General features: G+C 42.4%; 1 protein-coding gene across 1 annotated transcript in view; it reads right to left on the bottom strand.

Moving 5' to 3' along the window:
- col6a4a (collagen, type VI, alpha 4a) overlaps positions 1-25,743 on the bottom strand; it is a 136,249-nt gene that overhangs the window by 35,546 nt on the left and 74,960 nt on the right. The window contains exons 14-26 of the mRNA XM_083662796.1: positions 24,709-24,801; positions 23,187-23,240; positions 22,620-22,691; positions 21,961-21,987; positions 21,778-21,822; positions 20,028-20,081; positions 17,788-17,850; positions 9,529-9,594; positions 7,699-7,752; positions 5,029-5,064; positions 4,846-4,908; positions 3,982-4,044; positions 830-892 (exon numbers count right to left, since the gene is read on the bottom strand). Of these exons, the coding sequence (XP_083518922.1) occupies positions 830-892; positions 3,982-4,044; positions 4,846-4,908; positions 5,029-5,064; positions 7,699-7,752; positions 9,529-9,594; positions 17,788-17,850; positions 20,028-20,081; positions 21,778-21,822; positions 21,961-21,987; positions 22,620-22,691; positions 23,187-23,240; positions 24,709-24,801 (753 nt within the window). The remainder of the gene's footprint in view (positions 1-829; positions 893-3,981; positions 4,045-4,845; positions 4,909-5,028; positions 5,065-7,698; positions 7,753-9,528; positions 9,595-17,787; positions 17,851-20,027; positions 20,082-21,777; positions 21,823-21,960; positions 21,988-22,619; positions 22,692-23,186; positions 23,241-24,708; positions 24,802-25,743) is intronic.

Below are 25,743 nucleotides of genomic sequence, written 5' to 3'. Positions count from 1 at the left end.
AGAAAAGGATAGCATGTGTATTATTATATATATTATATATATATTATATTATATTAATATATATTATATTAGGGGTGGGAGAAAAAATCGATTCACCTAAGTATCGCGATTTTTAATGTCACGATTTTTTGGATCGATCTTTTATTCCAGAATCGATAATCGCAAAAAAAAAAAAAAAAAAAAAAAAAAAAAAAAAATTTTTTTTTTTTTTTTTTTTTTTTTGGTGCTTGCAGTCAGGCCACTCACTGAACAGCAGGCTAAGCGCCGCCTACTGGTTTACTAGTGGTTTTATTACTTTATTAGTTAGTCTGAAGTAATAATTACACTTCAGGGTTAAAGTGGGTGCATCTCATTGTAAAATTGGACTTCAAACGGCCCAAATCTGGCTTCAAACGGCCCAAATTTCACGCGCGTTGGCCCATATCGGCCTGGCCTGCTTGGCATCTAATGCCCGGCCTGAATTATGATCCCAGTCCGCCCCTGTTTTTAACTATATCGCCCAGCCCTACTCATGATATATAATATACAGTCTCTAGTGTATGATTCAACTTTTCCCATGTTCTAATCTAGTGTAAAAAAGCAAACAAACTGAAAAAAGAAAAGAAAAAAATAAACAAAAATCGCAATAAATCGTAATATCGAATCGCAATAATCGTAGAATCGCAATAATCGTGAATCGCAATATATATCGAATCGGCACCAAAGTATCGTGATAGTATCGAATCGGGAGATAAGTGAATCGGCACAGCCCTATATTATATATATTATAGCATATTAAAGGATAGCATGTGTACGTTGGACTACTGAGGATGTACAGGAAGTCACACACCTTGGGTCCGTTAGCTCCGTGGCGTCCAGGTGATCCCGGGTTTCCTGCTCGTCCATGTCCGCCCTGAAAAACCAGGACAGTCACACCGTGTCATAACAACAACAACAACAACAACAACAGCAACAACAACAGCAACAACAGCAACAACGACAACTTTACCTTCATAAAGAGATTTTATAATTAATTAAAGGAACACTCTGCCCATTTTCAACCAGCTTTGTATCACTAGAACATCAGTAGTATATCAGAAAACTGTAAACTGTTGACGTCTGTCATTTAATTTGACAGTTATTGAGTGTTAAAGTGTCAAATTAATAACTCATTAACTCAAATCAACTCTGAATAACTGTCAAACTAGATGAATGATGCATAGTTTGACAGTTATTGAGAGTTGCTTTGAGTTAATGAGTTATTAATTTGAGTTAGTGTGGACCAGTGATGTCACTGGTCCACACTTTAACACTCAATAACTGTCAAATTAAATGACAGACTTCAAAACCGTTTACAGTTTTCTGATATACTACTGATGTTCTAATGATACAAAGCTGGTTGAAAATGGGCGGAGTGTTCCTTTAATTTATACAGAACAAATCCCGGAAGAGGGTGTGACTTTGGCACTCCATGGTGTCAGCATGTGCTGTACTACTGTGTCTGTTGGCAGAAGCTGTCTCTGCTTTGATACCACTGAGCCAAGTCCCTGTATATGTTCTGTGTTTGGCTGCAGATCATTCTGCTCACACAGCAAACTGCTCGCCTGCAGACTTCACACAGATGCTGGACTGGACATTATTAATACTTAATACTTAAAGGACGGCTTTCCCGTGGGGAATATGAATATATATTAAATCTCACGCCCCTAAGGTTTTCGAATCCGTTGAAATTTTTGAAATTGGTTCTTCACCATTTTCATTGAATTAAACATAGCTAAAAGCTGTTGTGTGGTGGGGCTGCGCAGACAACAAATGTAAAAAAATCGCCAATTAAAGTTTTTTTGTACTCCCGAGCAAAACAAGGAAGCCATTGAGAATTAGCGAGAAGAAAAATGTGGATCTAGCTGTCAAGGAAGTAAGTTGGAGTGTTCATCTTCCGTATATATGATCTACATAGGAGAACACCAGGATTGGGGAAGGGGGGGGGGGGGGGGGGGGTTTTTACAGATAGGGTAGGTCTTTACAGATAGGGTAGGTCTTTACAGATAGGGTAGGTCTTTACAGATAGGGTAGGTTTTTACAGATAGGGTAGGTCTTTACAGATAGGCTAGGTCTTTACAGATAGGCTAGGTCTTTACAGATAGGCTAGGTCTTTACAGATAGGGTAGGTCTTTACAGATAGGCTAGGTCTTTACAGATAGCGTAGGTTTTTACAGATAGGGTAGGTTTTTACAGATAGGGTAGGTCTTTACAGATAGGGTAGGTCTTTACAGATAGGCTAGGTCTTTACAGATAGCGTAGGTTTTTACAGATAGGGTAGATTTTTACAGATAGGGTAGGTCTTTACAGATAGGGTAGGTCTTTACAGATAGGCTAGGTCTTTACAGATAGGGTAGGTCTTTACAGATAGGGTAGGTTTTTACAGATAGGGTAGGTTTTTACAGATAGGGTATGTCTTTACAGATAGGCTAGGTCTTTACAGATAGCGTAGGTTTTTACAGATAGGGTAGGTTTTTACAGATAGGGTATGTCTTTACAGATAGGGTAGGTCTTTACAGATAGGGTAGGTCTTTACAGATAGGGTAGGTCTTTACAGATAGAGTAGGTCTTTACAGATAGGGTAGGTCTTTACAGATAGGGTAGGTCTTTACAGATAGAGTAGGTCTTTACAGATAGGGTAGGTCTTTACAGATAGGGTAGGTTTTTACAGATAGAGTAGGTCTTTACAGATAGAGTAGGTCTTTACAGATAGGGTAGGTCTTTACAGATAGAGTAGGTCTTTACAGATAGGCTAGGTCTTTACAGATAGAGTAGGTCTTTACAGATAGGGTAGGTCTTTACAGATAGGGTAGGTCTTTACAGATAGGGTAGGTCTTTACAGATACGGTAGGTCTTTACAGATAGGGTAGGTCTTTACAGATAGGGTAGGTCTTTACAGATAGGGTAGGTCTTTACAGATACGGTAGGTCTTTACAGATACGGTAGGTTTTTACAGATAGGGTAGGTCTTTACAGATAGAGTAGGTCTTTACAGATAGGGTAGGTCTTTACAGATAGAGTAGCACGCAGAGTAGCATTTTTAGACAAGGCAGCATAAATCGACAGAACAATGGATCATGTCACTAGGAGCTTCGATGGATCAAATATGGATCACCATATTCTATGACCTAATTAGTTGTATTGTATTATTGGAAATAAATCGCTTCATAATCTATCTGTTTCCATTGGGAAATATTTCATTCTCAAATGAGTCTTTTGGAAGGAAAGTTTTTAGCTCTTAAAAAAAAGTCAACGTTGAGTTCCTGAGTTATTGCCTCCAGATGACTGACACTGATTTGAACCTTATAAGATTTAAATCTCCTTGTTGGACTCATGAATAATGAAGAGTGGATCTGAAATGTATTGGCTCAATGTGACGATAATAACAACTCTAATCAGAAGCAGCTGATCATTCAAACCTGGAAGAAGCAGATGACGTCTTGTGATTAAGTCAGACTTGACAACGACAAATTTACAAACACTTCACTTCACAAAACATAACATAACCCTGTTCCAACTCTGTGGTGGAGGTAGCTAAGCAGTTGAGTCAGTCAGGGTGTGGTGCAGACTGGAGCAGGGAGTGTTGAGGTTGTACTGACCTGAGGTCAGGGTGTGGTGCAGACTGGAGCAGTGAGTGTTGAGGTTGTACTGACCTGAGGTCAGGGTGTGGTGCAGACTGGAGCAGGGAGTGTTGAGGTTGAGTCAGTCAGGGTGTGGTGCAGACTGGAGCAGTGAGTGTTGAGGTTGTACTGACCTGAGGTCAGGGTGTGGTGCAGACTGGAGCAGTGAGTGTTGAGGTTGTACTGACCTGAGGTCAGGGTGTGGTGCAGACTGGAGCAGTGAGTGTTGAGGTTGTACTGACCTGAGGTCAGGGTGTGGTGCAGACTGGAGCAGTGAGTGTGGGGGTTGAGTCAGTAAAGGTGTGGTGCAGACTGGAGCAGTTGAGTGTTGAGGTTGTACTGACCTGAGGTCCAGGCAGGCCCATGGGTCCCCTGGGTCCAGGCTCTCCTCCTTCCCCTCTGGTTCCCTACACAGACACAGGGGAGAGGGTCACACGAGTGCTGCTCAGAGCCCCGCCCAACCAAATGGGAACAGAGCTATCGGTGCATTGATGCTTATTGACACGGACTGTATGCTGGAGGATAGAACATGAGCTAACAGGCTAATCGTCTGTGGGTGAAGGACTGTATGCTGGAGGATAGAACATGAGCTAACAGGCTAATCGTCTGTGGGTGAAGGACTGTATGCTGGAGGATAGAACATGAGCTAACAGGCTAATCGTCTGTGGGTGAAGGACTGTATGCTGGAGGATAGAACATGAGCTAACAGGCTAATCGTCTGTGGGTGAAGGACTGTATGCTGGAGGATAAAACATGAGCTAACAGGCTAATCGTCTGTGGGTGAAGGACTGTATGCTGGAGGATAAAACATGAGCTAACAGGCTAATCGTCTGTGGGTGAAGGACTGTATGCTGGAGGATAAAAACATGAGCTAACAGGCTAATCGTCTGTGGGTGAAGGACTGTATTCTGGAGGATAAAAACATGAGCTAACAGGCTAATCGTCTGTGGGTGAAGGACTGTATTCTGGAGGATAAAAACATGAGCTAACAGGCTAATCGTCTGTGGGTGAAGGACTGTATGAATTTTACCATGGGGATAAATAAAAGATAACCTAACCTAAGCTAACCTAACCTAACCTAGCTGTGTTTTATTTACAGTATTGTCTTAATCGGGATAATATCGGAATATTGCAGTCCATGTAAACATACAGTTTATGCTTTGTACTGTTTGTTTGTTTATCTGTGGCAGGACGTCCTGTACAGTTACCTGGGGCCCTGAGGGACCAGAGGACCCTGGGACTCCTGCACTGCCTGGCGGTCCGCTCGCACCCTGCCGAAACACACACACACACACACACACACACACACACACACGGTCACGTTGTGTGTTACAAGGCAGGGTGTGTAGACTGAGTAGTTATTGTAGACTGTATGTTATTTGATTGCGTACCTTCAGCCCGGGCAGTCCTCGTCTTCCATCTGGACCCTACAGAGAAGAGCCACAGTCAGCACAGTTACATTCACCTTGTTCTGTTTTTATTTGATAAAAACACTTAGTTCCGGCAGAGCAATTTGATTGGACAAGAGGCATTCCAGTCGTGATGATATTTTTTTATAAATTTGAGTACAGTATAACATGTTTTTAGTACAGTATAAATTAAAATATAAAATAATATAATATAATATAAATATATATATAAATTTTAGTACAGTATAACATGCTTCACTTGGCTTCACAGAGTTCTGATGTAACCTTGATTAGGTTGCACACCTAGTAGGGACAGTGATCTGGATATATTTGAGCTTAATTATCAACAGTATATTGTCCAGTCCTAACTAAAAAGAGTGAAGTTTCTGGTGTCCATTGCTACCAAACATGTCATGCTAGCTTATTCTATGCTAAATACTGCTAGCTGCACACTAGGAACGGGGCCAAATAACCAGTCCCTCCACGAAATTGCCATTTTGCGTTAGCAGCAATTCATGCAAATTTAACCAATCTCCACAGTATTTGCGGGGGCTTGCAATTTTTCAAAATTCACACGATTCCTCCACAAAAACACGTTCATCAACTTGCAATTTTTGCCAGTTCAAGCAATTTTACTGTATTAAAATAACATAAAACTTTGCAAATTCCATTGCAATTTTTGAGAAAAGTTGTCATTAGGTTTGTCATTAGTTAGAAGAAGATTTTTTTTAAACTTTTTTCCTCATCTTGCAATTTTTGCCAGTTCCCACAATGTTGCCGCAAAAAATTCAGATAAGAAAAACCCCCTGGAAAAAAACAGTCCTGGAGGGACTGAATAACGCTCCAAAGTTAGGCAGTGGCATTTTTCCACAAGGCAACACAAATTAAAAGAACACCTACTGCAATGGGATTTAAACCTGCTTCTCCAACACATCCAGCCAATCAGCTGTTCCAATCAGCCGATTGGATAGCTGTGCCTTAGTTACGTCACACGTAATGTGCAATTTGATTTAATTTAATTCCAATGTGCAATAACTGCAATTTGACACGTACTGTACATAGATTGCAACTGTAACTACTTAATGAATGCTATTCTACAATTCTTACTTTTACTATCCCATTGACCCTATTTTATTTTATTTTATTCTATTTATTCTATTTTATTTTATTGCATTTTATTGTATTGACTGTTTTTTACGTTTAGGGAGATACTGTGTGATACTGCGTTATGCTATGTTGTGTTATGTGGATATTTCATGCCTGAGTGCGCGCAGCTGCAACTTGTCCCAATTTCCCCCCGGGGATCATTAAAGTCTTTCTGATTCTGATTCTGATTCTGATTCCTCACAGCAGCCTGGTCATGACATGTGGTTTCACATCCAGCCAATCAGCTGTTCCTCACAGCAGCCTGGTCATGACATGTGGTTTCACATCCAGCCAACCAGCTGTTCCTCACAGCAGCCTGGTCATGACATGTGGTTTCACAGCCAGTAGACATTTCTGTGTTAAACAATGTGTTTTCTCTGTGTCTGAGCTGCCTACATCTGTTTGTCCACCCTGATCTCTACTGCGCTCCACTGGACATCAAACACATGGGAGGAATGCCTCAACATCAGCTTCTCACTGCTGATTCTGCTGGAAGCAATTAACGACTTCAAGTCGTTTATGTATCGTCATTATTACCGTAATTTCCGCACTATAAGCCGCACCGGAGTATAAGCCGCAGCAGCAAAATTGCCTGTTTGTTACATATATAAGCCGCACCGGACTATAAGCCGCAGGTGTTTTAATGTTTTTTTTTTTTTTTTAATTGTGTTTTAATGTTTAATTACCATATGTAAGGGTTCGTGCACAGAGGGGATTGTCGGGAAAGAGATGGCTGTTTGAGGAAGCTCCCATTTATTAACATTTCAACAAAACAACATAACACAACACCACCTGTGTTTTTTTTTACAGTGCACACAGTGTCCGCGGTGTGGTGAAAAGAGGGCAAGAGAGGAAATTAAAACAGAAGTGGATTTATAGTTAGAAAGAGTGCTAAAGAAGAGAGAATTCCGTTTTTTATTTTTATTTTTGCTGAAAAAATCCATAGATAAGCCGCACCGTTATATAAGCCGCAGGGGGCAAAAAACGGGGAAAAAGCCGCGGCTTATAGTCCGAAATTTACGGTATTTGTACAGAACGATACAGACTTACTGTATGCCCTATTCGCAAAGAGCTAGTATTCTGTGGGACCTCATGAAATTAACGAATTAACCTGCAAACTAGGGCTGGACGATATGGTTGAAATCAATAATCATAAGGATTTTTTCTCCAATATATGATGATATGGGGCGTCTGGGTAGTGTTGAGGTAAAAGCATTCGCCTACCACCACGGAGATACGGGTGCAATTCCCAGCAGCGCTACTTCTGGCTTGTCCCGAGATGGGACGTAAGTATAGGATGTGTCCTGATATGTGCCTTGTCATTTTAAATTATTTTTTATTATTATTTTTATTATTTCTTTTGCCAGGTCGCCATTGTAAATAAGAATCTGTTGTTAATGACTTGCCTGGTTAAATAAAGGTTAAATAAAATAAATAAAATAAAGATACTTTGTTACAGAGATAATACAGTAGGTAAAGATGTCAAGGTCAAAGATAGAATCTCACCGGACTTCCATCAGGTCCACTCACACCCGCCAGCCCGTCCTCTCCTGGAACACCCTGTGTGTGTGTGTGTGTGTGTGTGTGTGTGTGTGTGTGTGTGTGTGTGTGTGCGTGTGCGTGTGCGTGTGTGTGTGGGTGCGCGTGTGTGTGTGTGTGTGTGTGTGAGAGAGAGAGAGAATGAAAATAAATTAGAAGAAGAAAATCATCACACTATTCACTTTTACTGAGAAGGTTACTGAATGGATCTCCAGCCACACCACAGTAAGCTGACCCAGCTCTACCAGTGGTTTTCACTGTGCGGTCCGCGGACCACCAGGGCTCCATCAGGTCCCCGGCAAATTGACAAGTAGAAGAATGACTGTTCTGATCATAGTTTCTCTGTTATCTCCAAATACCTACCTACAATTGTATTGTACGTACAGTAGGCATTTTCAAGTAGGCTAAATGTTAAATGCTAAATGTTCAGTTGTAAGTCAAAGCTACATGTAAGATGTCACAAGCACTTTGATTGTAACAAAATAGGGCTGGGCAATATAGAGACAGTCGGCATGTCTGGGAACGCCCATACAGGCTGTAGGAACGCCCACAATAGACGCTGGGTTAGCCTGGGGGCGGGGTCAGGGTGGGGTAAATTCCCCCGTTCCATCCATTCAGCAAAGTTAGAATTGAGCTGATAGCCCAGCCCAGGCAGACACGATCGGGGATTTAACCACCGCAGTAAACGCACATCTGAGCAGACGTCTTGTGTTCTGCTCTAGAACCCCCAAACCTGTAGTTTAGAGCCGCAGCACCGTCTTTTGGTGAGTCAGCCCATGAGATATATGGGCGGTTTTACCCCACTCGCGCGCCAGCCGTTTAACATTTTGTGGGCATTCCCAGACATCTCTATAGAAAAAAAAAATACTTGTGGGGATGACTATTGGTGCTTTCACAAAATATTTGCACAATGAGATTTTTTGATCTTAGTAATGTGGATATAATGACTAGGTAAAGACAAATAATAGAACAGCTAAAACAGTCTGGTAAGTTCAGAAAATAACAACACTTTACTGTAATGCAGCCTTTAAAGCCAGCAAAAGACAACACTTACAGTATGCCATGTCACCATTATTAGCACATCCAAAATCTACGACCATATCTAGTCTCATATTACGATAATGATATAATATCGATATATTGCCCATGGGGATGTCAAAATATATTGTCCCACGATATATCGCGATATCAAAACGTGCCAATATGTATCGTTGAGATGAAATCTCATATCGCGAGGAAAAGAAGCTGAACATGGTGGCACTGATCTGCATCTGATTGCATGCTCGCTCTCCTTTTCATTGCTTTGTTTGAACAGACGAGGGACGTTACAGACACACGGAGGATGAAAATGGTGAAATGACTCCAATTAGCGTGGAGGATGCCCCCTCGACTTACAAATCGATCGCAAAAAAATATTGTTAAGATATCGTATCGTATCGTTATCGTGAACCCAATATCGGGTATCGTATCGTATCGTGAACTGAGTGTATCGTGACACCCCTAATTGCCCATGATGTGAACATTTACGCAGCCAAGATGTGTCCGGTTTTCATTTTTAATACATTGTCAGACATGTGCAGGATTTTGTTTCTCTTTCTCCAAGAGGTTTATTATCAGGCTTCAAGAGAAGAAAAACGAGGACAACTGAGTGAGTGCAGCATGCACACACTTCCTATCTGTGGTAACCGTTCCAGACTGTGAGCTGGTGATCTATCACTGCTGTGTCCAAACAGACCGGCCTTGTACAGTTCTGGCATCTCTCCCCCGCACACAAGGCGGCCATGTTTTCCTACCTACCGGTAAGCCTGGGTTCCCGACGTCTCCTTTGGATCCTGCGACGTTGTTGTCGGCGCCCCGTTCTCCCTGTCAAACAACAACACAACAAGCTGTCAAACAACAACACAACAAGGCCACAGTCATGACAGCAGCTGTTCTCCCTGTCAAACAACAACACAACAAGGCCAGAGTCATGACAGCAGCTGTTCTTAGTGACAATGGAAAGTGAACCCGAAGGCCTTGTACAGCAGGTGGCGGTAAGCACCTTGAAGGTGTCAGCGACCCGCCTATAAACCGAGAGAAGAAGAAAGCTGGCGTCAGCTAGCTGTTAGCTCTGTGCGCTACGTTACTGATGTGGCAATAAAATGCCACCGAATGACCAGATTAGAGGGTGAAATCAGACGGTGACACTGACTATCACGTTGTACAACAGCGGGATGGTGTACACACAGCATTAATGATAGCCTCCTTCACTGCCTCGGCCGCCATCTTTGAAAAGTTGAAACAAATCTCGGAACGCCTCCTCTCGAGACCTCGACTCCGATTGGCTAAACGGACAGTGACTATCCGACCATCCGACCATCCGATACGTCCGTCCAGAAAAAGTTCATCCCTCTTCAACTTTCTGTCCATCAAAACGTATGCACATTTTCTGGATACGTACGCTTCTGAGTGCTCCACGGACAGTCGGACAGCTGTCATTGAAAATGAATGGAAGTGAACAGAGAAATGAACGCACACGGACAGACACCACGGATCAGTGTGGCCAAGGCCTAACAGATACACTGTTTGGTTTGTGTGTCAGGCTTCTAGACTCCAGCGTACAGCTGTAGTCCAGCTGTGTGTGTGGCCGCACACTGAAGGCATTGTCTGATAAGCTGCCTGTGGTGCGCTCCCTGTGGATCTGATAGGAGGACAGAGACATGTTCAGAACAAGATGAACAACAGGTGTGTCCGTGTGACGTGTATCGTTTTGTGTTTTTTCAATACCGGTCCTAAAACAATACTTCTAAAATGGTACCAGTGCATAAACGGTGCCTGCCCTGAACCTATAGTTTTTTTATGTATAAAAATTAGATTTTTTGATTTAAAGCAGCTACGAGCAAGATTTTCGATTGTTATTAAACAGTATAATTACAATATTGATGCATCACATCTTACCTATAATAGTAGCTGAGACCAAAGCCATGTGAATCGGAGATTGCTCTCTTGATGATTATAGAGTCTGTGTCTGTCTACCGGCGGGCCGGATAAACCCGGAAGTGAAACGAAACGGTTTACGGCAGCTGCCTGCCTTCCGCCGTTTCGCTCTGCCTAGCAACAGACCATAAACAAGGAGAACGCCATGCAGGGGCTCGCTACTCTCGCCAACATCTCTCGTTATATTCTAACAGTTTGTTTGGAAGTAATTTTATTATTTTGTGGTTATGGCCGAAGTGGCTGCCGCAAACCGTTTCATTTCACTTCCTGATCTGCCCCGGCCACAGACAGACTAACACTGGCCGATTCACTCGGGGTTCAAGCGAGACTACTCTGCGTTGGTCTCGTCTACTATTAGAGGTAAGATGTGATGCATCGATATTAAATTTAGACTGTTTAATAACAATCGAAAATCTTGCTCGTAGCTGCTTTAAAGAAAAAAAAAAAAATTGTCTTAAATGCAAGGCAAGGCTCGAGCTTGAATTGAATTGGCGAGAGATGACCAACGCTCCAAGTCTGACTCCACCTGCCCTGACAATTGCTTGTAGAGATGGAAAAATGTCAATACCTACATATTTAAATTTCTGGACCACTGGGGTGTTGTGCCTAATCCCATGGCGTTGTTCAGTGGGAGAATAACAGATTTAGCCCAGTTGATTTTGCCTCCAGATAAATTACCAAAATGATCAAAAATAGACAAAGGGTACAATGTTGAATTTGGCGCATCTCCTAAAAAAGTAAAATATCATCAGCATAAAGAGAAATGAAATGGTCAGAGGGAATAGCGTCATCCTCCCACGTGCTACAGTACGTCCTACCGGTGAAGCTCCCGCTGTCAGGTGAAAAGAAGTGGCTGACTACTGCGCATGTATTGGAGGAGGCATGGTGCTAGTCTCTGCTCTCCCCAGATCGGCAGAGGGTGGAGCAGCTACCGGCGCAGCAGGGGTGGGAAATTGGCGCAGTACAATTGGGAGAAAATGAGGTAAAATCGAAAAGAAAAAAATTGCGCACATAGGCATCGGCAATCAACCTAAACGAGAGTTGGAGAATATATCGCCATATCAGATATCGGGAAAGAAACTCGAATTCCGTGCATCCCTACTGTGGAGGGTTGTGTCGATGAGGTTGGAACAGTTGGCCAACTGAAATAAATGTACTTTGTGTGACTGTGGAGGACATTTCTTTGAGCCTCAGTCAGCTTGCACAGACAGGAGCGTGACCCCGTTGACCTTGTATTGGTTTGTGCCTAACTATCTGGAGCTAGTATGAGGAACAGCGTACCAATCAACATCATCATTGGTAACAGTGTTTCCCACAGGATTTAGAGTATTTGTGGTGGGGGACCGCAGACCCCCTAGGGGGGTGCGGCGGCATGCTCCCCCGCGAGATATTTTTTAAACATTTTAAAGTAAAATGCATGAATTTGGTGTACTTTGAGAAAGCTTAAGAGCAAAATTAAAAGGCTAGATCTATGAAGAACATGTCATCATTACTGTGCTGTGGTTTTACAATGACAAACTAAATTTCTCCCTATAGGTCAGGGATACTCAACTTGCTTTGCCACTTTCGTGAAATGATAGAAGGCGAGGGGCCAGTTAATAAACAAACAATATACATTTTTCTGTAGCGGATTGTAGGTTTTTGGGGTGTCAGCCGGAGTTTAGGCTGACAGTGTTGTGCACACCGGATAGTTAGTTAGGTTAAGTTAGTTAGGTTAAGTACATACATAAGTGCCTGGGTAGCGAGCAGATGGCGGTATTTGACAATTTGGCAGCTAAATCATAGATTATTGAAAGATATTCCATATTCCAGACTGAAATGCTATAACAGAAGTATTGGCCAGAATCACATGAACATTTATTGGACACTTATTCAGCGGATATCTTGCATGTTGCGTTCAGGTGCACTGTAAAAAAAAAAAAAAAAAAAAAAAAAAAAAAAAATTGGTCAACATCTTATTGTGGCGGTCCAAATCCTTTTCTGGCAGCCCGCCACAAATTCCTTTATGTATGGGAAACACTGGGTAAGTAGCAGATAGGGCTTAGGGTGTGAGACTTTGTGCGCATTTCACAAAGTTTTCTGAGCTCCCAGTAAAAGCCCAGCTGGCTGCTGCAGTGGAGCTCGTTGTACTGGTCAACTCTCAGTGCCAATGTGCTGACCTGTGTGATTGTGACCAGGGTGGAGCTGGAAAAAGAGCCTGACACCAAGTTAAATATTCGCAGATAAACGAATAAAACTGAATAATCTGAGAGGTTTAGGCTGCGCTTTCCAGTCTAATGTGTAAATCATCCCAGCTGATTCCCAGGCTTTGTACTTTGTACAACAAAAGGATTGAGACTCGGATGTATTTGATGTAAGGGTTTACTTTGACTCAGTGTCTTCCTCCCTTTCTCTTCAGTTGACAATAAATCAGTGAAAAGAGTGAAAAGATAACATTATATAATGTCATCTCTGTTGGCGTTATCCGCAAAAAAACACATCTGTTTTGAAGAACGCAGAATAGTATGCTTACTATCTCTCTGCCTGGCCCCCGTTCATTTTTTAAACTCTCCAATGGGATTTTGAACAAGATTCAAGGATCCATCAGTCACATAGCTTTCTCAACACGTAGCCTTACAGGCAATGTTAACTTTCCAAAATGATTATTCTTTCTGATTCCCCCCCCCCCCATTTCATTTTCTCATCAATTGTACTTGTTACTTGTTACTTGTACTTGTACTTGTACCTGTTACCCTCAGGGAGGAGATACAGGGTCCTAAAAGCACGCCCAAATCGCTTGAGGAACAGTTTCTTCCCGCAGGCCACGAGACTCCTTAACATACACAAATAGTGTAGTAGTAGTAGTAGTAGGCAAAAACGGCCTTTCTGTGTGGAGTTTGCATGTTCTCCCCGTGCCTCCCGGGGGTTTCCTTCATATAGGAACCCCCTTCACTAAAAACATGCATTGTCCTGGTTGCTAGTGTGGTTCCTCCTCTCATCGTTAAGGGCGCCTGTTCAGGGGGAGGGGAACTGGTTGGAATAGCGTGACCCTTCCACGTACTATGTCCTACCGGTGAAGCTTCCCCTGTCAGGTGAAAAGAAGTGGCTGATTGACTGCCCATGTCTCGGAGGAGGCATGGAATCAGTCTCGGCTCTCCCTGATCGACAGAGGATGGAGTAGCAACCAGGATAAATATAGAATTAGCACTAATGGGGGATAAAATGGGATTAAAAAAAATCGGGGGAAAAAAAAAAAAAAAAAAAAAAAAAAAAAAGAGTAGTAGCCGTACTGTACCGTACTGTAGCTGTTACCATTACGTATGTCTAATGTTTAATTGTATGTTTAATAAGGTACATGCTATTTGCATGTATGTCAAATACGTCGAATTTAAAATGTTTAAGCACATCTAAAGTATGCACATGACATGTGCACCTATGTGCAGTGAATATGCCACTGTCTCTGACTTGTCTTATCACTATACTGCCTTATTGCTTGTTGTGTCTCGCTGTTTTTGCACTCATATGTCCTGTTATATTTGTACTATGTTGTAAACGGAGTCCACAGCACAAGAATTTCACATGTGATACTTGGAGTGACAATAAAAATCTTGAATCTTGAATCTTGAACTTGGGCCAATTTCCCCCTGCTGCCCTGGTCACTGCTCCACCCTCTGCTGATCTGAGAGCCGTAGACTAGCAACATGTTTCCTCCAGTTGCCAGCCGCTTCTTGTCACCTGACAGCAGGGAGCTTCACTGGCAGGAGGTAGCACGTGGGAGGATCACGCTATTAAGTCCAAGAAATTGTGTGCTCAACTCAGTGTTAAATACTTTGGGTGCCGGCCCAACAAAGCATGAAAAGCCAAATGGAACCGGCAGAACTCACAGCTTCAAGTTTCAAAGAAAGGTTTTAATCCGCACAGCAGCAGTAAACAAAACAGACGTGTTTCAGCCTGTCCACACTGAGGAAAGCCACAAATGTATTGTGTTTTATAGAAAATTAACATTCTAAATCTAAAATAACATTTCAATATAATAATCTACTTTTTTATCTGTTTGAAAAAGCGAGGGCATGTTTCGTTTCGTAGTGGCGACGTATATCTTCTCTCTATACATACATGTATGGAGTGGGTATCTTCTCTCTATACATACATGTATGGAGTGGGTATCTTCTCTCTATACATACATGTATGGAGTGGGTATCTTCTCTCTATACATACATGTATGGAGTGGGTATCTTCTCTCTATACATACATGTATGGAGTGGGTATCTTCTCTCTATACATACATGTATGGAGTGGGTATCTTCTCTCTATACATACATGTATGGAGTGGGTATCTTCTCTCTATACATACATGTATGGAGTGGGTATCTTCTCTCTATACATACATGTATACAGTGGGTATCCAGTCCACCTTTCACATCATGAGATGTTTGGATCATCTGACAGACAGCAGAGTTCCAGGGCCGTCAGGTCTTTACTCGCTGTGTCACCCCCCCTCTCATCTGACGCCCACAGGCGGTGTGCAGACAACTATCTAGACAGGATTGAAAAACTTTCCATCTCTGTTCAGACAAGATCTGCCCATGGTGCTGGCCTCACTGGGACCTCTGTCTTGACCCTACCTCAGGCAAATGTTGTCTTGTCAGAAGTGCTCCCCCATCCCTCCCAGTGTCCCTGTGTCGTTATACATTGACTTCAACTCTATGTACTGAATTGCTTTTATGCAATTGTTGATGTGCAGAATCAGTCCAATTGTTTGGTCTAGTATCTATTAATTATTTGACTCACTCTATCGTTTGTGAATATCGTTGTCAATCTAGATCATTTCTGTCATAATAAGCACATTTGAAGACATTTTTCAAACACAGGAGAGAAAGAGATGCAGAATGAGAGAGAGACACACACACAGAGAGACACAGAGAGAGAGAGAGAGAGAGAGAGAGAGAGAGAGAGAGATGAGCCTACATGGACAGTGTTGGGCATGTTATTCAGAAGTGTAATTAGACTTATTACTGATTACTCCTTTAAAAAGTAATACAATTACTTCACTCATTTCTGTACTTGGTATCAAAAGTAATTAGCTATGTTACTCGTTACATTACTATTACTTTTGCTCAGGGCCGTGCAGAGACCCTTAGAGGGGCAGGGTCTCACGCTGGATAAAGTGGTGTCACGCCCCCTCTCATCTGACGCCCACAGGCGGTGTGCAGACAACTATCTAGACAGGATTGAAAAACTTTCCATCTCTGTTCAGACAAGATCTGCCCAGGCACCCACCACTGATTACCGGCAACCAATCAGGAGGTCAAAGGTCACAGCACCAACAGATGGAACAGATATGAAACGGTCGCTGAAACACGTCCTTTGATGTACTGACCCAGTGGTAATTAAAATGAAAAAAAAGGGAGATTTTGAGTGCTAGATTTTGCCATTGCACTTGCACTGGGTGAGAGAGATCTGTCCACTAATGGGACCTGACCCATTCTGCAACATGTCTCCAGATATGAGTTAGGCAGTATTGTGTGTACAATGATTTAATGAGACACAAATGAGACAGAAGTGCTAATCAACATTTATGCTGCGTTCCATTTAAACTGGGAGCTGTCCTCGGATTTTCTCCGCCGAACTCGTGGGGGAGCCTCGCCAGCCTCAGCCTCAAAAATTCAAGATGGCTGCTGCTGCGCGCTTCAACATGTAGAAGCTGAAAAACTTCGACACACAAGAAGACAACACTGGCTACAGTGAAGATAGATCTAGTTTATTGTGAAAACGCGTCACACACGAGACATTTTATACTGAGCTTCGCATGTAAAGTTCCATCACTCCCCATACTCAGGAAGTTCTGTGGAGGCCTTCTGTTTCCTGAGATAAGGACTTTCTAGGACAAACACTTGTCATCGCTGTGACGTTACTTAGACATGGTGTACACTTGCTTCTCTGTTTTCCCTGCATGTGTCAATGCAAATATCCACTACACAGCCTAGTTATAATCATAGTAAACAGGGGCAGACTGGGGTCATAATTCAGGCCGGGCATTAGATACCAAGCAGGCCAGGCCGATACGGGCCGACGCGCGTGCCGGCGTCCGAAGGGCGGCGGCGAAGAATTTGGGCCGTTTGAAGCCCAATTTGGGCCGTTTGAAGCCCGATTTGGGTCGTTTGAAGCCCGATTTGGGCCGTTTGAAGCCAAATTTGGGCCGTTTGAAGCCAGATTTGGGCCGTTTGAAGCCCAATTTGGGCCGAGTCCAATTTTACAATGAGATGCACCCACTTTAACCCTGAATAAAGTAATAAAACCACTAGTAAACCAGTAGGCGGCGCCTGGCCTGCTGTTCAGTGAGTGGCCTGACTGCGGGCACCAAAAAAAAAAAAAAAAAAAATTGCAGGCCAGGCCAGGCCACCGGGCATTTGCCCGACATGCCCGATTATGCAGTCCGCGCCTGATAGTAAATACTGTTTATTAGCACTTCTGTCTTGTTTGTGTCTCATTAAATCAGCTGTACACACAGTACTATCTAACTTCTACCTGTGTGGACATGTTGCTGCTGTATGCACAAAATACCACAAAATGCATTGTTATCAACTGTTATTGGTAACAATGGCTAGCCTGGCTAGAGCTAACCCTGGCTAGAGCTAGCCTGGCTAGAGCTAACCCTGGCTAGAGCTAACCCTGGCTAGAGCTAACCCTGGCTAGAGCTAACCCTGGCTAGAGCTAGCCTGGCTAGAGCTAACCCTGGCTAGAGCTAACCCTGGCTAGAGCTAACCCTGGATAGAGCTAGCCTGGCTAGAGCTAACCCTGGCTGCTTTCCTGATTGTTTGAATGGAACGCCGACAACTTGGGTGTGATGTCCCTCAACTGTGGAATCCCACGCTCACAGTTTAAATGGAATGCAGCATTACTACAACGTTCACTAATGTTGAAGCGTGGACCGGCCATCTTGGATTTTGAGGTTGAGGCTAGTGAGGCTCCCTCGAGATCGTGGTAGGAAATCCGAGGTCAGGCGACGTTCCCCTCTTTGACCTGGGAAATTCCTAGTTCCCAATACAAATGCTGTGCGCAATTACAGAGAGAGAAAGTAAGAGTGAATTTGGGACTCACCGGGTCTCCTCTCAGTCCTCGTGGTCCTGGTATGCCGGACTCTCCTGCGATGCCTCTGATACCCTGAGGATGACAAGGCAGCTGTCAGTCAACCAGCCGGGGGGAATACCGATGTGTTGAGCTGTGGAGTCTGCACACGCTTTGTTAAACACTGGGACACTGAAACAGACTAGAGCTATAACCATTCATCGATAAATTGTCAACTATTAAATTGGTTTGTGTGAGAAATAGAGAGAAAAAAAGTCTAAACTCTCTGATTCCGGCCTCTTAAAGGTGAATATTTTCTGGCTTCTTTACTCGTCTATGACAGTACACACTGATGGAAATGTTTCACCATTTTCTGACATTTTATAGACCAAACAACTAATCGATTAATCGAGAAAACGATCAACAGATTAATCGACAATTAAAATCATCATTAGTTGGAAAAAAACAAACTCTTGCGGAGGATTTGATTCATTTAGGCTGAATTGAAACTGTATTTCAGTTGGTCTCTTAAACAATAAATAAATAACATGAAATAAATTAATAAAAGTAAAGTGTATGTATTATTAATATATTATTATTAAACTGTAAACAATATCAATAATAACAACAATGATAATATAGAATGATAATACAGTGTCACATTATTTTAATTATATTACTTACATTTAATCTATTGTTAATCATTTATGATTAAATTATTGTAATTGTAATTATGTGTAACTCTTGTTTTAAAAAGTTCTATATAAATAAGGCGTTACTAATTTGGTCTAATTAGTCAACTTAAAGGAACACTCCGCCCATTTTCAACCAGCTTTGTATCATTAGAACATCTGTAGTATATCAGAAAACTGTAAACGGTTTTGAAGTCTGTCATTTAATTTGACAGTTATTGAGTGTTAAAGTGTGGACCAGTGACATCACTGGTCCACACTAACTCAAATTAATAACTCATTAACTCAAATAAACTCTCAATAACTGTCAAACTAGATGAATGATGAATAGTTTGACAGTTATTGAGAGTTGATTTGAGTTAATGAGTTATTCATTTGAGTTAGTGTGGACCAGTGATGTCACTGGTCCACACTTTAACACTCAATAACTGTCAAATTAAATGACAGACTTCAAAACAGTTTACAGTTTTCTGATATACTACTGATGTTCCAATGATACAAAGCTGGTTGAAAATGGGCGGAGTGTTCCTTTAAGTATTTACCGTAATTAAATAAATAATTTTTAAGTAAATAAATAAATAAATGAATACATAAATACATAAATATATAAACAAGTGATAAGATGTGACGATGAGGGTGTTGAATTTTGTGTCATTTTTAATACACAATAGAGATGCGCGGGCTGCAGTTATAACCGCGTTGACCGCGGATATCCCGCCCCGCGGACGGGCCGGATCATAAAAATAAACATTCTGATTAATTGCGGGCGGGTGAAATGATGTATCATTAATGAGGAACATTAATATGAATTACGTTCTAGTGCTAGTCTAGTCTATGAATGTATTTTAAGCTTTATTTTTCGTCAGGCACATGTTAGCCGCCTATATAGTTAGAAAGCAAGTAGGGCCTACCCCCGAAGGACCCAACGCAGTGTAAACAAATAGCCATGTGTCAATGTTCGATGGGGATATGCCTGCTCTTACTCCTCCTTATATGGTCAATGATGTCACCAGAATGACGAACGTCAAACAGGATTCTCCACTGAATGGTTGGAAGAGAAGATGCGCTCGGATTATTTTCCCATACAGGTCAATCCAGTCTTGATCTAAACTTAAAGCTATAGCGTTAGCCTAGTAAGCTACATGGGCAAGTGCTGGACTGGATTATAATACGTAATATAATAGTAAGTATAATAGTAATATAATAGTAAGTATAATAGTAAGTAAGTAGTACTAATAGTAATAGTAAGTATAATAGTAAGTTTATTTGGAGTCAACTGCAGCGATCGCACCGATGGCAGCAGAAACAGTAAGTTCATCTACCCAAATCGCTCAAAATAGAAATGTCGGGTGCACAGCGGGCGCGGATCTATGAATAGTACGAAATTATTTGCGCAGATTTATGGCGGCCGGACGGTTCATGCAAACACGTGGATTAGGGTGGCATAAAAGCTCACTCCCGCATCTCTAATACACAAGATATTTTGGCCAATTGATGCACAAAAGAAGCCAGTTTTCGACTCCCGTTGGTTTCGCGTCACATGCTGTTGGATGCAGAGGATAGAGAGAGTAAAGGTTTTACTGGGTTCCCCGCATTTCCTCTCTCTCCTGCCGCTCCGCCTGGTCCGGTCACACCCTGCAAATACAAAAGCAGCAAAACTCAGTGTGAAGACCCTCATCAACCTCCACAGACCTCCATTGATATCCCACAAAGCCCTCCAAACCTTCCCCCAAACCTCCCCAAGCTCACCCCAAACCTCCCCAAAGTTCCTCCGCCCAGGCCCATAAACACAGTGTGGTGTCCCCCCCTCCTTCCACTTTACATCCAAAATGTTAATTTACAAAGGATAAGTAAAGGAGCGCTCCCTCCGCTCCTCCACCAGTGCAGGACGCCTCGCCCCTCCTTCGCTACGGGGGCTCAAAAGTCGCTCATCCCGATCTCGACTCTTCTCGTCCCTGGCACCTCAATGGTGGAACGAGCTTCCACCTTTGGTCAGGACGGCCGAATCACTGCCAATCTTTCGGAAAAGACTAAAGACACACCTTTTCAGGCTCCATCTGGGCCCTTCTTGATCTAACTTCGTTCTCTCTCTTTCAAAAAAATAAATTAAAAAAATAAATAAATAAATAAATATATATATATATATATATATATATATATATATATATATATATATATATATATATATATATATATATATACTAACCTAAACTTGTACCACTAACCTAAACCTGTACCACTGTTCCTTCAGAAGTTGTAGTTGTCATAGACTGTGCTCCATAGTTGATTGCTCTATTGCTGACAAAAATGTGTTATTGTAAGTCGCTTTGGATAAAAGCGTCTGCCAAATGACGTAATGTAATGTAATGTAATGTTATAAAGGCTCAACATACATCTACAGCCAAATAGAAGACAATGTATTAACCAATAATTTACTTTGTTTACACCATAGATTGACTACAAACCTTAGGCCTTACACATGCTCACACAGAGCTATAATACTGTATCAAATTTCTCACATCAATGACATCATGCTAAAAATCATTGTTTCCACCATACATTTTCAAAGACCTGAATGAAGACAAAATGCCAAACCATTATAGAGCATGACTAAAAAAACACAAACCTCCTCCCCGACACTTCCACGAAGCTTGAAATACCTCCTAAAACCTCCCCAAATCCCCCTGAACCTCTCAAAACCTAACCAAACAGTCTGTTTCCTCAGCACAACCACAGATTTCCCAGGAGAACAGGACATAATACAGATCACCACATCAGCAAGTAGCATCATCTGAGCATTTTAAATTCATTTCTTGCTTGATATTACTCTCAGAAGGCGAAACTATAGAAGGCAACTTTGGGTCCAACTTGCTGTTGCACCCAAACACATCCTTGGTGTCACTTAAGTTCAAAGTTAACAAGCATCCCCCTTAGGGTTTGGAGTCAAGTCAATCAAGTCTCTCTATCTCCATTAGTTTCATAGTTGTAACTAAATCAGGAAAATCGTTCAACAATGGCGGACATCCCAGACGTGGATCACCACCAAAATATCATCAATTTCATGGAAATCCATTTATAGGTTTCGAGACTGCTGACAGACAATATAACCTCCGACAGATGAAAAGGTAATGAAGACAACTGAGAAGTTTGGTTCCCAGATATGACGATTCAAAATGACTGACTGAATTTATTTTATTTTATTATTGTTATTAGCTGAAGATTGGTAGACTTGATTCCTTGGTTGACTTTTACAGAATGGATCCTGCAATTACTAGAGCTATTTGACTATGAACCTTTTTGGGATATAATTGATAAGAGCTGAGTTGGGTACCTGTTCTCCGTCGACTCCGTCCAGTCCGTCCTCTCCGTCGTCACCCTGCACAGCAGAGAAGGGAATCAGAATGTCATATTATGACATAATGTCATATTATGTCCTCGGTTAATTGGAATCAGAATGTCATATTATGTCCTGGGCTAATTGGGTTTGCGTTCCTGCAGGACTGCAGTCTCTCACCTTCTCGCCTCGGTGACCCCCCCTGCCCTGCAGACACACACACAGACAGAGCTCAGGTCACACACACTTCACTTCAGAACACTGTGAGATCAGCATGTTACACATACGTCATTATCATGGCCAGGTCTTACTCGAAAAAGAGATCTTGGATCTCAAGTAATTTTCCTGGTGAAATAAAGGTGTAAAAAAAAAAAAAAAAAAATCATTACAGTATTATTAAAATACATTATTATTGTTATTACTAGTGGAAATAGTTGTAATAGCAGTAGTAGTAGTAATAGTCACAATGGCATGGACTCATCGATAGCACAGTATTGGGGTAATGCGCTACAAAAGGCAATTAGTAATTAGTAGTTACAGGTAATTATTGCTTTTAGCAGTAACACAGTAATATAAGGAGGCATACGATTTTAGTAATATTATTACAGTTACTATGTTACTGCAAATGAGTGTGTGACATCATCTGAAGCAGCCTCTTGGAAAAGAGTTGGCAACACTGGTCACCACCTCCCATTCTGATCATTTAATCATTCTATATATAATATAATATAATATATATATATATATATATATATATATATATATATATATATACTAATAGTCTATCTGTCTGTCCAGCCATCCATCCATTCATCTCTCTGTCTACCAGTGTGCCGTACCTTTGGTCCTCTGGTCCCAGGACAGCCCTGGATGCCCTGTGGTCCGTTGTGTCCAGGTCGTCCTCTGTCCCCCTGGAGAGACACAAACACACCAGCAACAACCCGTTAAAACCAAACAAACCAAGGACATGGAGATCCAGAGGGTAGAGCTGCTTCCCTGGTGAGAGGACCATCCAAAGATAAGGACGCTCAGTGATGACTACAGAGTAGACGCATATCACGGCTGTGGGGTAAAACAAGTTCACTGCAATGTTGACGAACCTTCATCTACAGCTGCCAGTTTCTTGAATATGAATAAAATTAGGTCCCTGTACCTTTCTAAAAGTGAACAGAAGGGGCGTGCCGGTGGCTCACCTGGTAGAACGTGGACCACAAAGTCTTAGTCCTTCACGTAAAGCCAACAAATCCGACCCGTGGTCCTTTGCCCGCATGTCATCCCCTCTCTCTCTCTCCCCACCTTTCCTGTCTGCCTGCCTACAGTCCTATCAATACATCTTAAAAGAAAAGATGCCTACAGTCCTATCAATACATCTTAAAAGAGAAGGAAATGAACAGAATCACACTTACAGCGCCGCCCTCCTCCCCTGGGTAGCCGGGGTGACCCTTTGGTCCAGGCCCACCCTGTTGGTGGAAAGACAGAAACAGCTTAGGAGCAAGGACACTTGTAGCCTAAAGGGAAAACTAAGCAATGGTTATCAATGTGTGTGTGTGTGTCCCTTTAAGACCGCGAACGTCTTAAAGGGATACGCACACAAATGAGGGATATAAACGCAAATGCTGCGTCAGGTATCAATGGGTTAATTGTAGCATTTGTTCAACTTTGGCTGTTTTTAAAATGTGCTTCTTCACATGTAAACGTAAAACTTGCAGACATAGGGCCCTATCTTCGCAACGGCGGTAATTTTGCGTTAGCGCCCGTCCAAGCGAGGATTTCCTGCACTGCGTGGAGAATACTGTTCAGGCGTACGCCTGGCGTAGTGTTTTTGTGTTTGCGCTAAGACCAGCTATTTGGTGGCGTTAAAATTGAGAGCACCCAAGGCCCTTTTTTCTAACACATTGCGCTGGAACGCTTATTTTGGCACGGCCAACGCCCAAACCTGTGTTTACTCTCCGAACATGGCGATGGTATCTTGGCCAGAGCGCAAAATGACACTTGCGGCAGGCAGATGATAGGCTAAGAGACGCACGGACACGCCTGGGCCACGTCTACACCTGTGTCTGCGCTTAGATCCCAGGGCAAAACTGGATGGTGGAGACAGACGATAGCTTAAGATGCAGGGAAGATAGCATAAGAGGGTGCGCAAACGGCAGCGCAAACAATAGCGCCGTACGAAGATAGGGCCCTTAAACTTCTCACCGATTGTAGCTGGAACATAGCTAAGTTAGCAATCTGCTTTAGCCATCCTATTGGTGATACTTTACTTAAAAGAATGTAATTTAATCTAAATTAGATTGATGGTTAATGCCTGTGGGACTTAAACCACAGTGTAAACTGCAGAAGCAGGGCAGAACATTAATCTGTGAGGCTGAGAGTGAGCAGTGCAGCCTGCATGGCTCTATGCTTTACTCATATACATTTAGGAGACCTTGGAATGCATGAAAAATGGGACTTAAGGTCCTTACACATCGGGAGCGTTTTTTTCGTGCGATTAATTTGCACGTCAATAATATTTTCCGAACCTATATCAGTCTATGCAACCGTGCATACCAACGGCGAAGTTTCGCCGAGCGTTATTGCGACGTTTCTTATTTCGAATCACGGGTCGATTTTTCAGAAATTCGCTTTCCGACGTGTACACATCTGTGGCTGTGATTGACAGCCGGGTCAAAACTCGCATCGCAATTTCGTGCCCGTATATTCGCATCGCTCTTGATGTGTAAGGACCTTTAAAATGAAGTTTACCTGGGTGATCTGATTCTAAATACTGACCTTCAGTCAGGACTGTTTTAAAGTATGCTTATTATTTTATTAAATTACTTCAAGTGTCAAAGCTCAAAGCAGCGTATGTACACTTGTTTTTTGGCGGTGTTTCAAACATTCTTGACGTCATGTTAAAGTTAAAAAGGCGTGTGTGTAATTCCAGTTCACCTTTGACCCCGGGGGGCCCCGAGAGCCGCGGATGCCTTCATGTCCGGAGCATTTACACATGACGTTACAGCACTCCTTATCCGCCACCGAGTCCTGGAGAGGAAGATGGAGAGATGAAGACAAACAGCAGATAGAAGAGTGTCAGAGGAGAGAGAGAGGCGGAGCCAGAAGAGACTGTTGGAGTGAAAAAGGGCACGAGAGAATCATTAAGTTATGCAATGATACAGATTGTTGGCAGTATCGGTTTTAACGTCCTTATACTGAAAAGATAAACGTGCAAAAGTGCATAGAGTCTCGCTGGAGAACGAATCAGACTGAGAAATCTTCTGCAAACCTAGATCCATGCAATTTACATTCCCTTAAAGGAGAATTTCGTTTTTTTTTAACCTGGACCCATCTCCTGGCAATATTTATCGTCACCAAGTAACCTATGTGGGATTCGAAATAACGAAGGTTATGCCAAACCCCACATAGGTTACGCTAAAACCACCACCGCAAAGCGTCCTACCTGTAGTTGACCAGTCGGCAGGAAAGTATCGCGGGACTTCACGAGACTTGGTGACCGAGATCACGTTTGAGGTAATTTGGTCCCTGGGAGAGACCAGGAAATAGCCTGGGGGGAAATATCACTCTGGTGGATGTTGACGGATCAGATTATGGCGATATGTGGCGAAAACGGGAATAAAAATAGCTATTTAGATGCAGGAAAGACAGGCTCACACTTGGCCCCAAATCAGCTCCATTTTACGACTGACTTGGACGCTATTGATCTCAAAACAACGCTAGGACGCCCAGAAACGCCGCAGACATCGCTGGGTGAGTGGCCAAATCATAATTATTGCCAGGAGATGGGTCCAGGTTCAAAAAAACCGAAATTCTCCTTTAATGTGAATGAATGTCTAATTGCTTGGATTTATGTGGTAGATCTTTTCCACAAAAAGGAAATAGCAACCAAACCATTTCACTTGACAACCCACTAAAGTTCACTGTTGTTTTCGTGCAGTGACCATTCCTTTGCATGGTAATGTCATTTAT

Source organism: Poromitra crassiceps, assembly GCF_964638095.1.
Source record: "Poromitra crassiceps genome assembly, chromosome: 29".
Classification (NCBI taxonomy): domain Eukaryota; kingdom Metazoa; phylum Chordata; class Actinopteri; order Beryciformes; family Melamphaidae; genus Poromitra; species Poromitra crassiceps.
Note: the sequence above shows the minus strand (reverse complement) of the source record. Positions and strands in the feature narration are given on the sequence as shown.